Source organism: Nelusetta ayraudi, unplaced genomic scaffold (assembly GCF_046127955.1).
Source record: "Nelusetta ayraudi isolate G7.1 ecotype Tasmania unplaced genomic scaffold, CSIRO-AGI_Nayr_v1 ptg000212l, whole genome shotgun sequence".
NCBI lineage: Eukaryota > Metazoa > Chordata > Actinopteri > Tetraodontiformes > Monacanthidae > Nelusetta > Nelusetta ayraudi.
The window spans coordinates 205145-222131 of record NW_027466261.1 but is presented as its reverse complement, the minus strand read 5'-3'; the positions used below and the strand labels follow the sequence as shown (position 1 = coordinate 222131).

General features: G+C 50.5%; 3 protein-coding genes across 5 annotated transcripts; 1 reads left to right on the top strand and 2 right to left on the bottom strand.

Moving 5' to 3' along the window:
- Positions 1-336: 336 nt before the first annotated feature.
- On the bottom strand, positions 337-2891 carry cd164l2 (CD164 sialomucin-like 2). 3 transcript variants are annotated; one of them, XM_076016062.1, is made up of 6 exons: positions 2540-2891; positions 2101-2187; positions 1781-1873; positions 1643-1684; positions 1376-1577; positions 337-1134 (listed from the first exon to the last, which is right to left on the bottom strand). In XM_076016062.1, exons 1-6 carry the CDS (start codon positions 2607-2609, stop codon positions 1116-1118), a joined length of 513 nt encoding a protein of 170 aa, XP_075872177.1. In that variant the 5' UTR covers positions 2610-2891; the 3' UTR covers positions 337-1115. The 3 variants fall into 3 exon arrangements, with proteins under 3 accessions (XP_075872177.1, XP_075872178.1, XP_075872179.1); XM_076016063.1 differs by having other exon boundaries at positions 337-1131; XM_076016064.1 differs by having other exon boundaries at positions 1376-1553.
- Positions 2892-6834: 3943 nt separating this feature from the next.
- Positions 6835-9416, top strand: gpr3 (G protein-coupled receptor 3). Its single transcript, XM_076016038.1, has 2 exons — positions 6835-7018; positions 8318-9416. Exon 2 carries the CDS (start codon positions 8342-8344, stop codon positions 9332-9334), a length of 993 nt encoding a protein of 330 aa, XP_075872153.1. The 5' UTR covers positions 6835-7018; positions 8318-8341; the 3' UTR covers positions 9335-9416.
- A 1137-nt stretch (positions 9417-10553) lies between these two features.
- wasf2 (WASP family member 2) lies at positions 10554-16898 on the bottom strand. The gene is made up of 9 exons (XM_076016035.1): positions 16743-16898; positions 15529-15682; positions 15113-15247; positions 14804-14957; positions 14206-14323; positions 13966-14087; positions 13282-13428; positions 12412-12917; positions 10554-11918 (listed from the first exon to the last, which is right to left on the bottom strand). Exons 2-9 carry the CDS (start codon positions 15659-15661, stop codon positions 11761-11763), a joined length of 1473 nt encoding a protein of 490 aa, XP_075872150.1. The 5' UTR covers positions 15662-15682; positions 16743-16898; the 3' UTR covers positions 10554-11760.
- Positions 16899-16987: the final 89 nt, after the last annotated feature.

Below are 16987 nucleotides of genomic sequence, written 5' to 3'. Positions count from 1 at the left end.
GGCTCTGCATGAGAAAGCACATCTTGCAGAGGCTGTGCTGTAATTTGCAACAAATTGCAGGTTGACCATACTGGATACAATGAGCCAGAAAAAAAAAAAAAAAAGAAAATTGGATGAATACTAAGACCTAAGACAGCTGGGAGAGGCTCCAGCAGACCCCCCGTGACCCTGAATAGGAATAAGCGGGTATAGAAGATGAATGAATGAATGATGAAGGATGAATTTTGATACTAACTTTATTGAGAGATTGAGATTAATCATCTTTGGACTCATTACAAGGTCAATATTAACATTATGTTTACAAATGTGTCTTTCCCTCAGGTGTGTCATCACCTTTTGTTTCGATTGACTCTGGTTTAAAACTGGTTTTGACTACACGTCCTCCTTTGCCTCTGGGAAGATCTGACTGTATTTCCCTCCAGCTACATGGAAACCGAGTGGAAAGCACTCCCTCAGCCGTAGCCTGATAACACAAAGTCAACATAATATTTGTGTCACGTTTGAGTCACAAATGTTGTCTTTTGTAGCCTATGCTACAATATTTAGAAGTTATGTGTATATTTGTAAATGGTTTCACACTATGAATACATTCTGTCCCTCGGCGAGTTTATTTTTAAAGGCACATAGTGAAGCTTTTTTTTTTTTTTTTTTTTTAAGTTTAAATTGCCTGTTATGACCTCGTGTGTCCACATAGGATGATAGCGCGCCGGCTCGCAGCTGCAGGGCTCTATTTATTTCCACAGCTCAAACACTGATACTGCTGCTGGTTGCACTCGCAGTGAAGGAGGGCAAAGGAAAAAAAGAAAATAATACAATAAACACAACACTGAACGAGCTCTTTGGTGAAAAGAATCAGAATCAACAGGAACAAATAAAACACGTCACCGTTACACAAACGCAACGCTGACAACTGCTGAGTGGTCAGCGCACTCGGGGATGCACACGGCAAAAGGGCCGGCGACAGGGACAGGGGAGCATTTAGGAGGAGGCTGTGGATAAATAAATAAATAAATAAATAAATAAATCTAAAAAGAAACTCTTGTCGTCACAGATGAGTCACAGCTACCGCCGTCGTCCGCTGTCATCCCTTCGCCCTTCACACATCGTGCCTGTCCTCACTGGGGCTGCTCGCTGCTGGCAGACAGGCAGACAGACAGACAGACAGACAGACAGACAGACAGACAGGCTCATGAGAAGTGAGAGGAAGAAGCGGAAGATGTATCGATAGAGAGGTAGAGCCGTGCCACAGCGAGGGCGGCTGCTGCAGCGAATCCTGCCAGCAGGGGTTGCCGTTGCACCGGCCGCAGGTCGCGTGACTCTTACATAAGACCGCAGTCCTGAGCTGGCACACACACACACACTCACACACACTCACATGGGGTCGTAGCTGCTCTGATCTTTGGACTTGAGGAAGCGCATGGCCAGCAGGCCGCCCGCCTGCACGCACAGCACCAGGATGATGCCGCCCACGAAGCTGGACATGTCGAACTTGGCCTGGGAGAACTTCTGGGGCGGCGGAGGCGGAGTGCTGCTCTTCTTCTTCTCACCGGCACCTGGAGTCAAGTGGGAGGAGGGCCCTGAGGGGGGGGTGTGTTGAGGCCAAAGGGCAAAGGTCAGGGCGTAAATACCAGGAAGACTTTACCTGTGTCCACTTCTCCTCCTCCCTCAGCCAAAGTCTCCACAACTGCAACAGGAGAAAGAGAGAGGGGGGGGGGGCGAGTGTGAGGAGGAGAGGCATCAAGTTTGAGAGCTTCTTGTTGTGTTGTGTTTTCCCCCCCACCTGTGCACAACTCGGACACTCTGGTCCAGCTGCAGTTGCGGGCGCTGTCTGCAGCGCTGCCATCATCAGGCACACAGGAGCCCGCGTCATCACCTGGGACAGGGAGAGCAAGGGTTCAGTGCACGGTGTGTGTGTGTGTGTGTAGTGTCCAGTGTGTGTTTTTGTTTTTTTACTGGCACACTAAATAATTCACTTATGTCGAGCAAACAAAGGGAGCTTGTGTTGCAGTAGCAGGGGCGATTGAGTTACTATCAGAGGTAAAGGCCGGTGTGTGTGTGTGTCGATGTGTGTGTGTGTGTGTGTGTGTGTGTGTGTGTCACCATCGGGGCAGAGCCTCCACACGCAGCCCGTCAGGTTGAGCATGGAGTTCCCGACACACAGATCACAAGCCTCGGCCTGGGAGCAGTCTGCAAGAGGACAGGGTGGGGGGGGGGGGGGGGGGGGGGCAGCAGTTAACTGGAAGAGCCTCATATCACCCATCAACCAGCCGGCACGTCATCGTTCTGAGGAAACAGTTCTAATAATAAGGCCGAGATCTTTCCTACAGAGTCTGTGGACGGCGGGCAGACAGCGAGTGGGCGGTGACAGAGAGCAAAACAAACACAAAAAGATGGCACAGTCTTTGTGTCCTCCCACGTTCTCTTTCACTTCCTACACAATTCCACGTGATGGCAATTATGACAGGAGGCATGAATGAATCAATTCAGGAGATCAAAACAATGAGCGCGGCGGCGACGGAGGAAAGTAGCGCAGCCGTACCTGACTGCGAGAGGACAGAGGGGGTCGCTGCCAGGAGCAACAGCGTGGACCACAGGACCTTCATCTGCATCTTGACCTCCACAGGGTGACCTTCACCGACCACCGACAGAAGAATCGCTGGCAAAGTTCTCGGGAGGAAGACGGCAAAAGCAGGTCCTCGGGGTCGGCGTCCGCTGAGGTGCAGAGTGAAGGAAAAGACGTCCCGACACGGAGGAGGCGACGCGGAGCTGAACCTGTAACATGAGCGACAGCGGAACAGGGTTGGCCAGGTTTCCTGGCAACCTGCTGGTTCCTCCCGGTTCCTCCTGAAACACACACCCAGCCGCAGCCCACAGGCCTCGGGGGGGGTGTTCTTTTTTTCGGGGTCAGGCGTCAAGCACACACAGTAACTGAGAAACTGAAAAAGAAATGAAATAAAGTTGAAAAAACATCTGAGAAAAGAAAAATGGCACATTTAGCCCTCTGTTTACAGCCTCCTGCTAACAATGATGATTGGTGGATGACATTCTGTGTGTTTCGATAGGAGGGTGGAGCCAGCGTCAGACTTGGGGATGTTGTCACTGACCTGTGAGAGGTATCTGTGCCCTTTATGACATCACGCTGACTTCCAGTCACCCAGAATCACTCATCACAACCATAAAAATATTTAAAAAAAAACAACCAAAGAAACAGATGATCACATCACTAATTTTACTGTTAGTGTATACTTATATGTATTATGTGTGCAGGTGGCCAGTTTGTTTTCATGCAGGGCGAAACTATGACATGTTAGGGGAAAATGATCGCACACGGCCACTTTAACCTCCTATCACCTGAAGTCTTGCAAGGCATTTTGATTTTATCTTCGATATTTGGGCTAATTGGGACCTGATGAGGGTTAAAAACAAAGAATTACCTTTTTCCATGACATAGTTTTTGAGAAGAAATACAGATTTTATTCATACACATACATATTTTGGAAAATTTGACTTCCATAGCAAACAGTGAACATTTCTGTACATACATGAACAAGAATCAACCATAACATTTGTTTGAATTTCTCACCTGGTTGACGTTTGGATTGGGAGAAGCCATCTGAACTTCCAGGTTGTCGGCCATCTTGAATGTAACATGTGATGTGTCATACTCTTCTCCCACCACTAGGTGGCAGTTTAATGTTCTTGTAAGTGGACACCAGGCCTTTGAGGACCAAAATTTAATACTGTGGCCGAGACAACCGAAAATGTGACGTCCACACCTTTCGGAGGTGAAATATTTCATGTTGGCGCTGTCCGAGGAATCTTTGCATTAATGTTGAGTAAAATTCCTTCTTTATTGTTTCCCCCCCAAAAAAAACAGTTGGGCTCTTCCAGTTCGGGACCAGGCGGAGACCCTGCGGGTGAAGAAGACATCACCAACCCACTGGAAGCACGGCCACCTGGCCTTTACAATCTTCCCAATCTAACAAATAACCACAGACAGTGAGCTAAATAAAGGATGACGAACGCTAAGCGGCAGCTTCGCGTGAAGGACGGCCGGACAGCGACACTTCCTCTGAGAGCCGCTGATGATCCTGAGGGCCCCGGGGCCCCGTCACGGCCTCCTGTGGGTGCGAACGGGCTGACGTCGGAGCAGCAGGCAGAGGTGGTTGGAAACCCGCAGGCCCGGTGCGTCAAGCTGCTCGTGTGTCACCAGCGTGACAGAGGCCCACGACTGGGGCTGGAGAGTCTGGGTGTGAGTGAGGCGACTGGTGGTGAACAGCAGTTAGTCACAGATGGCCAAGCACGGAGCCCAGGACTAGAGTTTCACTTCCACGGTTCACATGGCAGACTCGCTTTTCTGCATTTATTATTACTGTCGTTATGTATTAGCGTGTGTTGTTGATTTTAGGAAACTTAAACTATATTTATTATTTGTTGTCCTTCATCCCGGTGACATGGATGAAGGAAATAATAATGTGTGGCCGGCCGCTCGGTACTATATCATGGCCACGAGACAATAAACACGTGGCCATGAGACGGTTAATTTCATATGGAATTAAGTGTCTCTTGCTAAAAAAAAAAAAAAACCTCTCCATGCCTTACTGGAAGTGACTTTAGAATGTGATTGTAATTCATTGCTGTACTAAGCTAAAATGAAGTTAATTCAAAACTTGTCCATGATTAAAGTAACAATCATTATCTCATGACCACAACTAGAAATATCTCGTGGCCACGACAATAATCATTTCTAATCATCAATAATCCATCCATTTTCATCCATGTCACCAGGGGGGGCTCCGTAGTTTGCCTTATTGCTGTTATTAGTTAGGTTCCGTTCAACTACGTGGTGGTTATTTTGGTGAAAACCCACTACTGGACTGAAGGCAGAGGAGCCAATGTAGCTGGAAAATCCTCCGCACTACTACCACCTTCCAACTTGCCCATACAGCCTCGAGTCTTCTGACCTTGGCGCGCTGAGTCACGCGCACAGTCGCGCGCACCCAGTCACGACCCAGTCTTCGACTCCTCGTGCACCGAGAAGCGGATCCTCCTCCTCCTCCTCCTCCTCCACCTCCACCGTCACTCCGACGTGGCTCACGCTCTTCCCACGCCCCGCGTGCTCCTCTCACCCCCTCGCCCGGCCGCGTGTGCAGCTCCGAGGGGTGAGCGCCCCTATAGTGTGCACCGGCGCGATGCAAGGGATTATAAAACAGGACCACGGTGGGCACGAACACGATTTCCTCCCACAGCCGCCCAAAAAAAAAAAAAAAATCGCAGAGGTGCCCCCCAAAGCACGCGCCAAGCAACCTATTGGCGCGAGTTCGTTACAGGGAAAACAGATGGTTGCCGCATCTGTTGGCATTTATGAATAAATGAGACCTGAGCAGGTATATCAATGTTTCACTGCCACCTCAAAGGCAGCCGTGAGTCTTGTGGTGATTAAAATCACCTCGCTCGGTGGAAACAGCCGCTGCACTTTTTCAAGATGTAAATGACGTAGGAGGAGTCTAATCACAGGAAGCATGTCCTAATATGGCCCGAGCTGGACGAGAATCCCGCTCGTCCCTCCCTCCCTCCCTCCCTCCCTCTCTCAACCTGTTGGCGCATTGATTTGCGTGGCCACGTCGCTTAGCCCATCCTGCGGCACCCACGCTTACTATCAAGCCGGGGAAGCCATGAAATCCCCGCTGCTGCTGCTGCTGCTGCTGCTGCTGCAGGAGGGAGGCCAGACACAAAGAATGACAGATATAGATCTTAAATCAGGAATGCAGACACAAGATTTCAATTGAAATCTTTAAGAATCTCAGTAAACAATACTGGTTGCATTGGATTTATGATTCATTTAGTCACACAATCAAATATATTATTATTATTAATAATAATAATAATAATAATAATAATAATAATAATAATAATAATAATAATAATAACCCAGAAAAATAGAATCACAAAAATCCTCAAAAACTACTGTTATGTAACATTTAATTAATATAGACGACATCAATTTTTACTGACTTTGCATTGATGACGTCTTGCTGACTTACTAATGAAAAATGACCTCATCACTTAGAACGCACATGATGGACCCGCAGTGTCAAATAAAGTCGTACTAATATTGCAGTTTTGTTACGATTATTATAGACAATAAATTACGAAACAGCGCCATACAGAGGTGTGCGTTTGAACAAACAAAACAACATAAATTGCTCATTTGAATGTTAAACGTTATTACGGTTCACACTGACATCGATATTGAATATTGTTGCTCGGCAGGACCTCTCCCTCCCCATGAGTCATCCGGATGTTTCAGAACCGTGGACAGTTCCAGGACTGCCGTCCCCATACACACACACACACACACACACACACACACACACACACACACCCCGCCTCACCCGCCTTCCCCCCTTCTCCTTCTCTCCTCCACCCCGCCCCCCTACGGCAGCCCATACAGGTTATCTGCTAATTTATCGCCTTGCACAGGTGTAGTAGCGGAATTGTGAGTAAAGCGCGGGATGAGGGGTGGGGGTGGGGGTGGGGGTCTGCTGCTGCTGCTTATTATTTACCAGAAATGAGGGCAAGAATGAACCGCAGTGGGCGGGGCCACTCGGATGCCGCATTTTTCTGAATGAAATTACTCCGTACGCAACACCCGCCCCCCTCCCAACCTCACCGCTCCCCTCACCCGCCGCGTCACGAACGCGGCCGTCCTATTGGTCGAGCCTCCCAGTCACTGACGTCAGACTCGGGCTCTCATGTGGACGGGTCCGCGCGCAAAAAGCTCCCATTCTGCCTCCCGAGAAGCTCAGAAGACGAGGAGAAGGAGACGAGAGAGAGATGCGTCCCGCGCCCAGCGAGGGAGACCGGAGCAGCTGCCGTCACGGACTTTACCCCTGAGCCAAGCCGAGCATCGCCTCCTGTCAGCGGCATCATCACCATCATCATCATCACCATCCGGAACATCCGGACTGCGGGGACGAGCCGAACCGAACCGAACCTAGAGCTTCTACTAAAACAGGTGAGCCCCTTATAATAATAATAATAATAATAATAATAATAATAATAATAATAATCCACGGCTTGTCTGCCTCTGTGTATGCGTGCGCGTTAACCTGCGCGTGCCTCGGGACAGCGTCTGTGGTGGTGCAGCAGAGCTGCAACCGCGTTACACAACAGGGGGGCTCCTCGCACGGGTGTGTGTGTGTGTGTGTATTTGGGGGGGGGGGGGGGGATCTCCTCACCGTGATTTCAGACATGACAGGACGGGAGGACGGGAGATAGAAGACAACCACTTGAGACATAAAATCATTCTGAGATTATTATATATATATATGTATATTTGTTTTTTGAAAGTAAATGAAAAATGAGAAAAATGAATAAAATGTTCCAGTTTCCATGCAATGTTTTCCTTGAGGACGGAGCGGAACGTGCCAGGGAGACTCAGTGTTCAGTAGCAAGATTGTGCTCCAGAGTTTAAGGTCTGGGAGTGGGTTTGGATCCACATCCAAACATCGTAAAAACTGGATGGATTCCATCCTGGAAAAAGATGCCTGACGTGACTCCGGCACGTGAGGTGGAAAATAAGCAGAGGCTGCAGAGCAGAGCGAGCGAGCGAGCGGCAAATGTGGAACGTGATGTTGGATTAGATGCCGATTAGTCGGACAAAGCTAATGATCCCATCTCTTGTGTGAGGGGGAGTCAGTGTGACGACCTGGTAGATGTTGGATGATGATGGATTTGGGCGACTTCCCCCAGGCCTGTGCTGAGTCGGCTGACGTCGGAGATGTTTCACATTCTCTCAGGATCATCCATAAATAATTTAGAACCGACGAATGAAGGCAGTCTATTTTAAGTCTGCATTTTAAGTGTATTTTTGGCCATAAGAGGCCCAACGTGTGAGACTTAGCAGCGTCTAGTGGTTGGAAACCATATTGCAAACAAAGCGTGATATTCATAATGTCACATCTACGGCTGCGCTGTCGTCTATGCTTTCATTTGGTAAAGGCGTCAGTGTTGTCCTACTTGTTCTGGTGAAGTCTTAAAAGCAAGGCGAGATTCACACCCCGGGTCCCTGCTGTAAATATTAATCAGGACAATATGCACCCACATTCTCTGTTACATTTTAAACAACAGAAATCCCATTAAACGTTGCACAGTTGGGATTTACCAACGGGTGACTCTGACTCTGACGTCCTCCAGGGCCTCTTCCAGCCTCCATTAGCTCCCAGACCACAGCTTGTGGCTTGAAAAGCTCTCTGACGGACGCGTGAAGCTCAGGAATGAAGTTCTAACACGTTTCCCCTCCTGCTCCCCTCAGACTGAGCGAGACCCCACGTTGGCCATGGTCCTCCTGAACGCCTCGGAGCTGGGCTGGGACGAGTCGTCGGGGTCCGAACCCATCTTTCCCCTGGACCTGTCGGAGAGCTCGGCGCCCTACCGGGTGCCGCCACTCACCGTGTGGGGGGTGGTCCTGTGCGTGTCGGGCACCCTCATCGCCGCCGAGAACGCCATCGTGGTGACCACCATCCTGGCCACGCCCTCCCTGCGCGCCCCCGTCTTCCTGCTGCTGGCCAGCCTGGGATTGGCCGACCTGCTGGCGGGCGTGGCCCTGGTGCTGCACTTCCTCTTCCGCTTCTGCCTGGAGCCCAGCGACTGGTCGGAGCTGCTCACCTCGGGCCTCCTGGTCACGTCGCTCACCGCCTCGCTGTGCAGCCTGATGGGCGTGGCCCTGGACCGCTACCTGTCGCTAAGCCACGCCCTCACCTACGGCTCGGGCCAGTCGCGGCGCCGCGCCGCCGCCCTGCTGCTGCTGGTGTGGCTGGGCGCCGGCGTCCTGGGCGCCGGGCCGGCCCTGGGCTGGAACTGCCTGGGCGAGCCGGCCTCCTGCTCGGTGGCGCGACCTTTGACCCGGACCTACCTGTCGCTGCTGTGCGGCGGCTTCCTGCTGGCGGTGGCCGTCACGCTGCAGCTGTACGCCGGCATCTGCCGCGTGGCCAGGCGCCACGCCCACGCCATCGCCACCCAGCGCCACTTCCTGCCCACCAGCCAATCGTTCGCCGGCAAGCACGGCAGCGGGCGGGGCTTCTCCCGCCTCATCCTGGTGCTGAGCGTCTTCGTGGGCTGCTGGATGCCCTTCTCGCTGTGGGGCCTGCTGGGCGACGCCTCCAGCCCGCCGCTCTACACCTACGCCACGCTGGTGCCGGCGGCGGGCAGCTCGCTGCTCAACCCGCTGCTGTACAGCCTGCGCAACAAGGACATCCGCAAGGTGCTGCTGCAGGCCTGCTGCCCGCACGCACACAACGGCGCGCACGTCCATTACCCGGCGGACGTGTGACAATAAAACGGACGATAGCAAAGCAAGCGACCCTGTTGTCAGACATATCAATGCAAAACGTGCCAAGGCACACACACACACACATACACAAAGAAAGACAAGATACATACATACACACACTGCTGCAGCCTCATGCACTCACACGTACACACATACACACACTCCCACACATGCGAGCAGCACTTTTTCCAGAGAGAAAGAGAGAGAGGGAGAGAGAGAGGGAGGAATTCCTCCCTTGCAGAAGACAGAACGTCCCGGATTGTTCGGGGCTGCCAGTCGTCCATCGTGAGGACCACAGAGACTTAAAAAAAAAAAGAAAAAGGAAAGAAAAACATAGTCTCTCTGTCTCTCTCTCTCACACTCTCGTGCAAACATATTTTGTGCCTCATCCTCAGTCTCTGGACTGACACAATCACAGGGGGGCGGTATGCCGAATATCCCTGCTCATTACAGAGAGAAAAACAAGTAGATTTACCAACTAGCGGCACTTTAAGAAGGGATGGAGTGGAGGAGGGAGGGAGGGAGGGATGCTTGAGATGTAAAGCCTATCACAGTGTCGTGACATCTGTGATCCAAAGCTCTTGTCTTTGTTCCTCTTTTCTGTTCAAAAGAAATTGTCTTAACAACACAATGTTCTAGGTCTCTGAGATTCTATTTTGCACATGCTGTTGGAGGCACTTTGAGAAGGTACAGACCATATGTTCGTGCTGCACAGCCTTGTCTTTTTTTTTTTTTTTCTTTTTTTAAATCAATGAATATTTTATACGGATGAATAATAAATATATGCGTTTTTTCTACCGCGTGATGTCAGCACTCGTGTCTTCATTGCTTTGCGGAGGCTTTTAGCGGGGACTCTTTAGCTAAATAAGGCTGCAACCTCTCTTCCGGCGCCTTAAATTATTTGGTGGCTGGAGAAATGGCTTGGTTACCGGAGCGAGTGTCCTTTTCAAGGCCGCAGAGGAGGCCGAGATTATGCAAGAGGTTTTTCTCTCCTCCTACACGCCTGTTCAGAACTTTTAGGTCGTCCATCTCATTTCCTACACTCGCTGGGCCGTGATCACCGGCGACGGCGGGAGGAGGAGAAGAAGAAAAAAATAAAATAAAAAAAAAAGATTCTCCTGCGGTGACACAAAAAAAGGATGAGTCACCAAGCTGCGCCGCAGTGTTGAGGAGTTTAGAATGACTTGTGTAACATGCAAAGACACAGGCAAACTCAGGATTTATTAATTCACTATAGCTTTATTGGAATATTTATAGATATTTTCAGAAAATTTGAAGGCAGGAGAAGCAGAGCTTTGGCGAAGCGTGCTGTACGATTGTGCTTTTTTTACACAACAAATAATAAAAAAAAAAAGGCACTTGAGAACGACGGCGTTCAAAATAACATTTAGTCACTAAGGTGATGCTAAAAGACAGTATTTTAAAAAACAAAACAAAAATCTCAGGCACTTATTGAAGAAAAAAAAAGGCTGCAGGATTTAAACAGCTGGTAAGGCATCAAAGGAAAAGGTTTTACCCCCCCGAGGAAAAAAAGGAAGCGGAAAGGAATCAGAATTAATACCGAGTTAAGTGGTCGCACGTTTGGCGACGTGACCTCATCTGACACTCAGAGCCAAAACATCTTAATCACGCTCAGTAATTCATTCACTCATTCACGAGATCACAGCCAACAGCTGCGCTTCATCCACGAGTCCACCGTTGCCACGGTAACCACAAAAAAAACAAACGACAAAATAGATCATAATTAACTTTTGTAGACGTGATTACATGTGGAGATGAACCTTTACAATATACGCTCACATCCTCTATAACTTCACAAACATGTGTGGATGTCAACATAGTGAGACATCACAGAGAGTGTCTCAGTGTTTGTGTGTGTGTGTGTGTGTGTGTGTGTGTGTGTGTGTGTGTGGGTGCACGCACACGCGTGTGTCTTCTATTTTTCTTTTTTTTTGCCACGGTGTGAAAGAGGAAACGGGCATTATGTCTGGCAGCGGAAACTGCCTGCGATTCAAACGGCACCCGGTTAAATATAAATGTAACGCGTTCAGGTGCCGACTCAGACAAGTGACAACACCTTCACACAGCAGTGTGTCATCCAGTGAAGGCGACTGCGAAGCGGGAACGATCCGGGCCCCCCCTCCCTCCCCCCCCAGCCTCTCATCGCTCTGTCTTTGGCTTCACCGCCGTGAATGGGAACGATTTTTGGGGGCGAAGAGGAAAGAGAGGAAAGACGCGTGTGGAGGAATGTGACTCATAGAAGATACAACTCAAAAAAAAAAATGCAAAAGAAAAGAAAATGGTACCCTGCTGCGTTTGTGCTAACACATATATCGGAAATGCACTGGTGTTGTTTACAGTTTAAGGGAAGGTCAGAGGTGAAGGTGCGCACGGTGGGGGGGGAGGGGTGGAGGGAGCGGCGGCGCTCACTCGGACCACTCGTCGTCGTCGAACTCCGAGGAGTCGTCCTCGCTGTCGCTGCACTCCACGGCGATACGGCGGGACAGGATGGCGGCCACGTCGTTCCCAAAGTGGTCCCTCTTCTCCTGCTCCCGCTGGGCCTCCACCTTCCGCAGGTTGAACCCTGGAAAGGTCGGACACAGTGAGTGGGAGCGTCCGAGATGCCCGGCCAGAGGCCTCGGCACTGCCGACAGGCTCTCAGTATCAAACCATCAACAACCATCAGCCAGTTAAAGGTCAAGTGTGCCATAGGTGAGGATTCTGAAGAAGAAACAGCGACATCCAGTGGTTACAGTTTAGATGGCAGAGTCTTTCACTCTCCCGCCCCCTCCTAAACTTGCCAGTGAGCTACAGTGGCCTGCGCACTCAAACAAAATTAGGAATCGCATTGCCAGGGGGACTGTGGATTGTCCACACCAGGCTTCCTTAGAAATATGGCGGTGCAAGATGGAAGCTAACTGGGAGCAGGACCCTTGATCTATGTATAGTCTTACACAGATATAAGAAATTAAGCTTTTAAAAAGATATAAAAAACAGAAATCAAGCCAAATTTTACACACTGGACCTTTAACTCTGCTCAGCCAATCAGCAGCGAGCATCAGGGTCTTCCGCCTTACCTTGTCGGATGGCCTGCAGCAGGTCGCTGTGAGCGTCGCTAACCGGCTCCGGTGGCGGTTTGGGGGCAGAGCTGGGCGCTGCCGCGCCCCCACCAGAGGGGGGAGGAAGGGGGGCCAGGCCCTGGGAAGGTGGAGGGGGGCCGGGAGGCGGCGGTGGTGGTGGTGGCGGTGGCGGCCCACCGCTAATGGGCATGGGGGGTGGAGGTGGGGGAGGAGCGACGGCGCCTGACATAGGTGGAGGGGGCGGAGCCAGCGGGGCGGAGTAGGAGGCGGCGGCCGGGGAGAGCGGGGGAGGAGAGGGAGGGTTGTCGAAGCCGGGCGGAGGCGGCGGGACTCCGAAGCCACTGCCGCCGGGAGGAGGCGGAGGAGGTGCAGGGGGCGGAGCCAGGTGGGGGCGAGTGCCGCCGGCCGGTGGGGAGGCAAGGGGTGGAGCCGGGGGAGGGTGGGCGGGGCTCAGCATGCTGGAACGTTTCTGGGTGCCAGCGCCGTACTGGCCATCGTTGTACCTGCAGGAAACAGGAAGTCAGACGTGATGATGATGATGAGGGTGGTGAAGATGATGATGATGATGATGAAGGTGGTGAAGATGAGGGTTGTGAAGATGATGACAATGATGGTGAAGATGATGAGGATGATGATGATGATTATGATTATGATTATGATAATGGTGTTGGTGGTTGTGAAAATGATGACAGTGATGATGATGATGATGATGATGGTGGTGGTGAAGCTGATGATGATGATGCCGGTAAACTGTGCAGAACAAGTGCACAGCGCGGGACTGGCAGTGGTGGCTTCCGTGTGTTGTGTTGTGTTGTGTTGTGTTGTGTTGTGTTGTGTTGGCGCTGGCGGGCAAAACCCGCTACTCACGTCATGTCTGGAGGCGGAGGAGGCAGAAAGTCGTCGGCGGCAGGCGGAGGGAGGGGGGAGCAGGGGTCGTAGGCGTAGGAGCCGGTGCTCAGGTCCAGGCCGTCCGAGCTGAAGCCTTCCCCTGAGCCAATGCTGCCGTTCGAAACTCTGAAAACGAGACGGTGGCGGGTGTCATGAATGCGCCATCCCTTGAAGGACGGACCGGGACACATGACTCAAGCAGCACCACAGCAGTCACTTCACCATGAGACAAAACTTTCTGACTTTGAAGGGGAAAAAAACGACTGTGTGACAAACACAATGAATAAGAGCGGCCGCTTCAACGCTTCATTTTATCCAGTGTGGGAAACACCGAGCCGAGGCTCTGCTCTGACTCATGTGTTTACTGCAGCATGCCTGCTGAAGGCCGGCGATACGCCCACTCCCCAGAGAACATTTTCAAACAGGACGTGCCGCCAATTTGACTGGACGTACCAGCGGTATCACTGTGTACTGATGGGCCGATAAGACTCGGGGTGGAATCAAAGTTAGCGTGTGATCAGCAGAGGTGGCCGGTTTGGTTCTTTTGTAGCGTCTCAATGAAGAGTTCTCACGACGAGCAACAACTCAACACAAACACGCAACTCCCCCCCCCGACCCCGCAGAGGAATCCCACGCCCCCCCCCTCCCCCATGCTGCACTTACAAGCCGTCGTTCTTGGGCACCACGAACTCCTGGCCCATCTTGAGGCGTTCCCACTCCTCCTTCCTGGTCTTGATCTTCCGAGGATTCAGCGTCCGTGGGTTTAGATGGTCCTTCTTCTCCTTCTGCTCCAACGTGGGGGGGGGGGGGGGGGGGGGGGACGAATTGCAATCAGTTAGGACACAAAGCGCTTTGGATCAATGTTTGGACCGGGACTCGAGCGCTGTGGACTGATGATCTCACTCTATGCTTGCGTTTCTCCTTCATGATGTCCTTGGTGTCCTGCAGCATCTTTTCCTTCCACAGGTCAAAGAAGTAGGAGGGATCCGTGTAGAACTTCAGGGCCTCTTTCCCATCATCCCTACAGGGGAAAATAATATACACATAGAACTTCATTTAAGAATTTTTAAAAACTTCTATGTATACCAGCGTCTATTCAGCAAAGCCATTTCACATCACAAACAACCTCATAGTGCAATTACTAAAGATTTAACCAACATATGACTCTGATGAATGCTGTTTCCCTTTAGATTCCTGCTACAATTCACAGCTGTGTAGCTTTAACAGGGATTGGACAGTTCTGGTTTTACCAGTCTGGTCCAGCGAGCTGGAAACCTGTTTTGTGTTACATGACCCGCTAAAATCTGGATCTGAGGGAAGAGGAGCAGCAGAATCCCTTACATATAATGCATACAGAGTTTCTCTATACAGAAACAGAAGTAAATGTGTTCTTCACAGGGAAGCGTTCAAATCATTTAACACTACAATATTTTTTTCAATGCTAAAATAATGTCATTATATAAATGAGCCGATGGGTGATTTTGATCGTTGAAAGTCGTACCGGTATTGGCTGAGATAGTTGAGAGGCGGAGGTGGATTGCAGGTTTCGTAAGTTTCATGTATGGGCATCGGCAGAGACGGCCTGATGAACAGCTGCTGGTCCTGGGTCAGGCTGCTGCGGAAAGCCTTACGAGTGGTGATGGCCTGAAGAGAGACTTGAAGAGAAACACGGACAAAGACTGTGTTTAATTTTCCCATCACGGTCAACAGGGGAAGGGGCAGGATATTGTTTTTGAAAAATACTCCAATGCAACGCTCCAAGTATTTAGACACAGACAGAGTACGAAGAATACCAGGTGGGGGCTCTTACCTTCTTCTTCTTTGGGGTCCAGCTGAGTGACTTTGACCTGCAGACGATCCACTCTTTCTCCCAGCGTGTTCACTCGGAGGGCAAACGCTCCGGCCTGCACGAACAGCTCCCCAAACACATCCTCGGCATATTTACCTGAAGGCAACACACCACATTTATCACATCTTTGTCACACCCTTGTGCATCAAAAACGTACTTACTTTGTATTTATGAACGAGTGGTCCATGAAAAATGCAATAGCTAATTCAAATATCATCCTGGGCCTGAATGACAAACAATGGGACACTCAGACAACCTGGTTAGGTTCACCCTCATCTAACCCTAACCTATTAATAGCGTTACTGTTGGTTCAACGACTCCAAGACGCGCGTTGATGACAGACTCTGTGACATCAGACGAAAAGGGCAAACACTCACTGAGGCTTCCGAGCTGCCGGATGATGTTGGCCAGGCTGATGTTGGTGACACATTCCAGCTCACTGCGGATGTTGGTGGGGATAGTCTGGCGACATAGATGCCGCGGCTCTATGTTCCTTGTGACCAGAGGCATTGTGGGTGGGAGGACCCAACCCTGCAGAAGACGACGAGAGAAAGGTAGACATGTACACACATTTATATTAGCTTAGTTTATACAAATGATGAAAGACAAGACGACAAGACAGTGACTAGTTTTTGTTTTTAAAAAATTATACTAATTTCTTATCAACAAAAAGGGGTCATTGTATCTTGGTATGTTCAGTCATCTCGATCTTGTCTCTCTCTAAACGTTCCCACAGAAGTCTCATGGTCACGTGACACCCAGAAGACGCTTGTATAAATAAAAACAAGAAGAGCAAAAGCAGAAGCAAAACCAGCGCGTTGCTGCCATCAGCAAACACCCAGACGACCTAAAGTTAGAGGCGGAGAGCAGAGAGAGAGAGAGAGAGAGAGAGTGACAGACAGATCTGCGGCGTCTTTCTGCAGAACTTTAGACTACAGAGACAAAGCGACGGTCAAATCAAAGCCAGTTCAGAACAACAATACATCGCCGAATGCAGTCGCTCCCGAGAATGACAACTCCCATAGGCCCCGGGAGACTGTAAATACACCCTGCAATGACTCCGCTCCTCCAGTTCGGCGGCCTAATTACAAGTTTGTCATGTTAACCACAAGGAACTACTGAGGAGATGGCCGGAGAGATTTGTTTAATGCATATTTTTCGCCCCAATCCGGCAACATTCTGGTTTCCTGGTAAAGCGAAGTTTCGACGCCGAATCTGGTTGAGCCGTAGCAACGCTGTTTGTGGTTTTTAGGGTGTTTTCGACAAACGCCCTGTGCCTGGCTGACAGAATGAAACATTAAAAGGGCTTTTTTTTTTCATCCGCAAAGGTCGTTTTCTTCTTCATGACAGAATCCGATTCGTTTCCCCTTTACTGACGCGTCCATAATAGAGTGAACCAGACTGAAAGGGAATACTTTAGCGTTCCCAAGATTAGCTAAAACATGCTAACCTGCAACTTGGGACGTCGGCCTTGTCAGAGCAGGAAGTCACTTGAAGGCGCCGCTTGTTGCCGAGGGAGGGCCCGAACGGGAGTGTGTTTCCACTTTTCACAACATAAGAACAACATTCAAAACCTCTTCGAAACACTCACCGTCGTAAGTTTGCGACTCCGGGCCCTCGGTCTCAGTCGACAGTTGCGCCGTCTCAAGATTGACACGGGAAACGTTGCGCCGTAGGTTCCACCGCGAACGAGCCCCGGTAGTCCCGGACTTGTGAACTTGTGATTGGCCGAAACTCCTCGTCTCTCGAAGCCGATTGGCGCTCTCGCCTGCCACCCTCGTTCTCGCTGGGAACAGGATGTGGAAGTTTCAACGTAAAATGCGCAACTCCACCCAG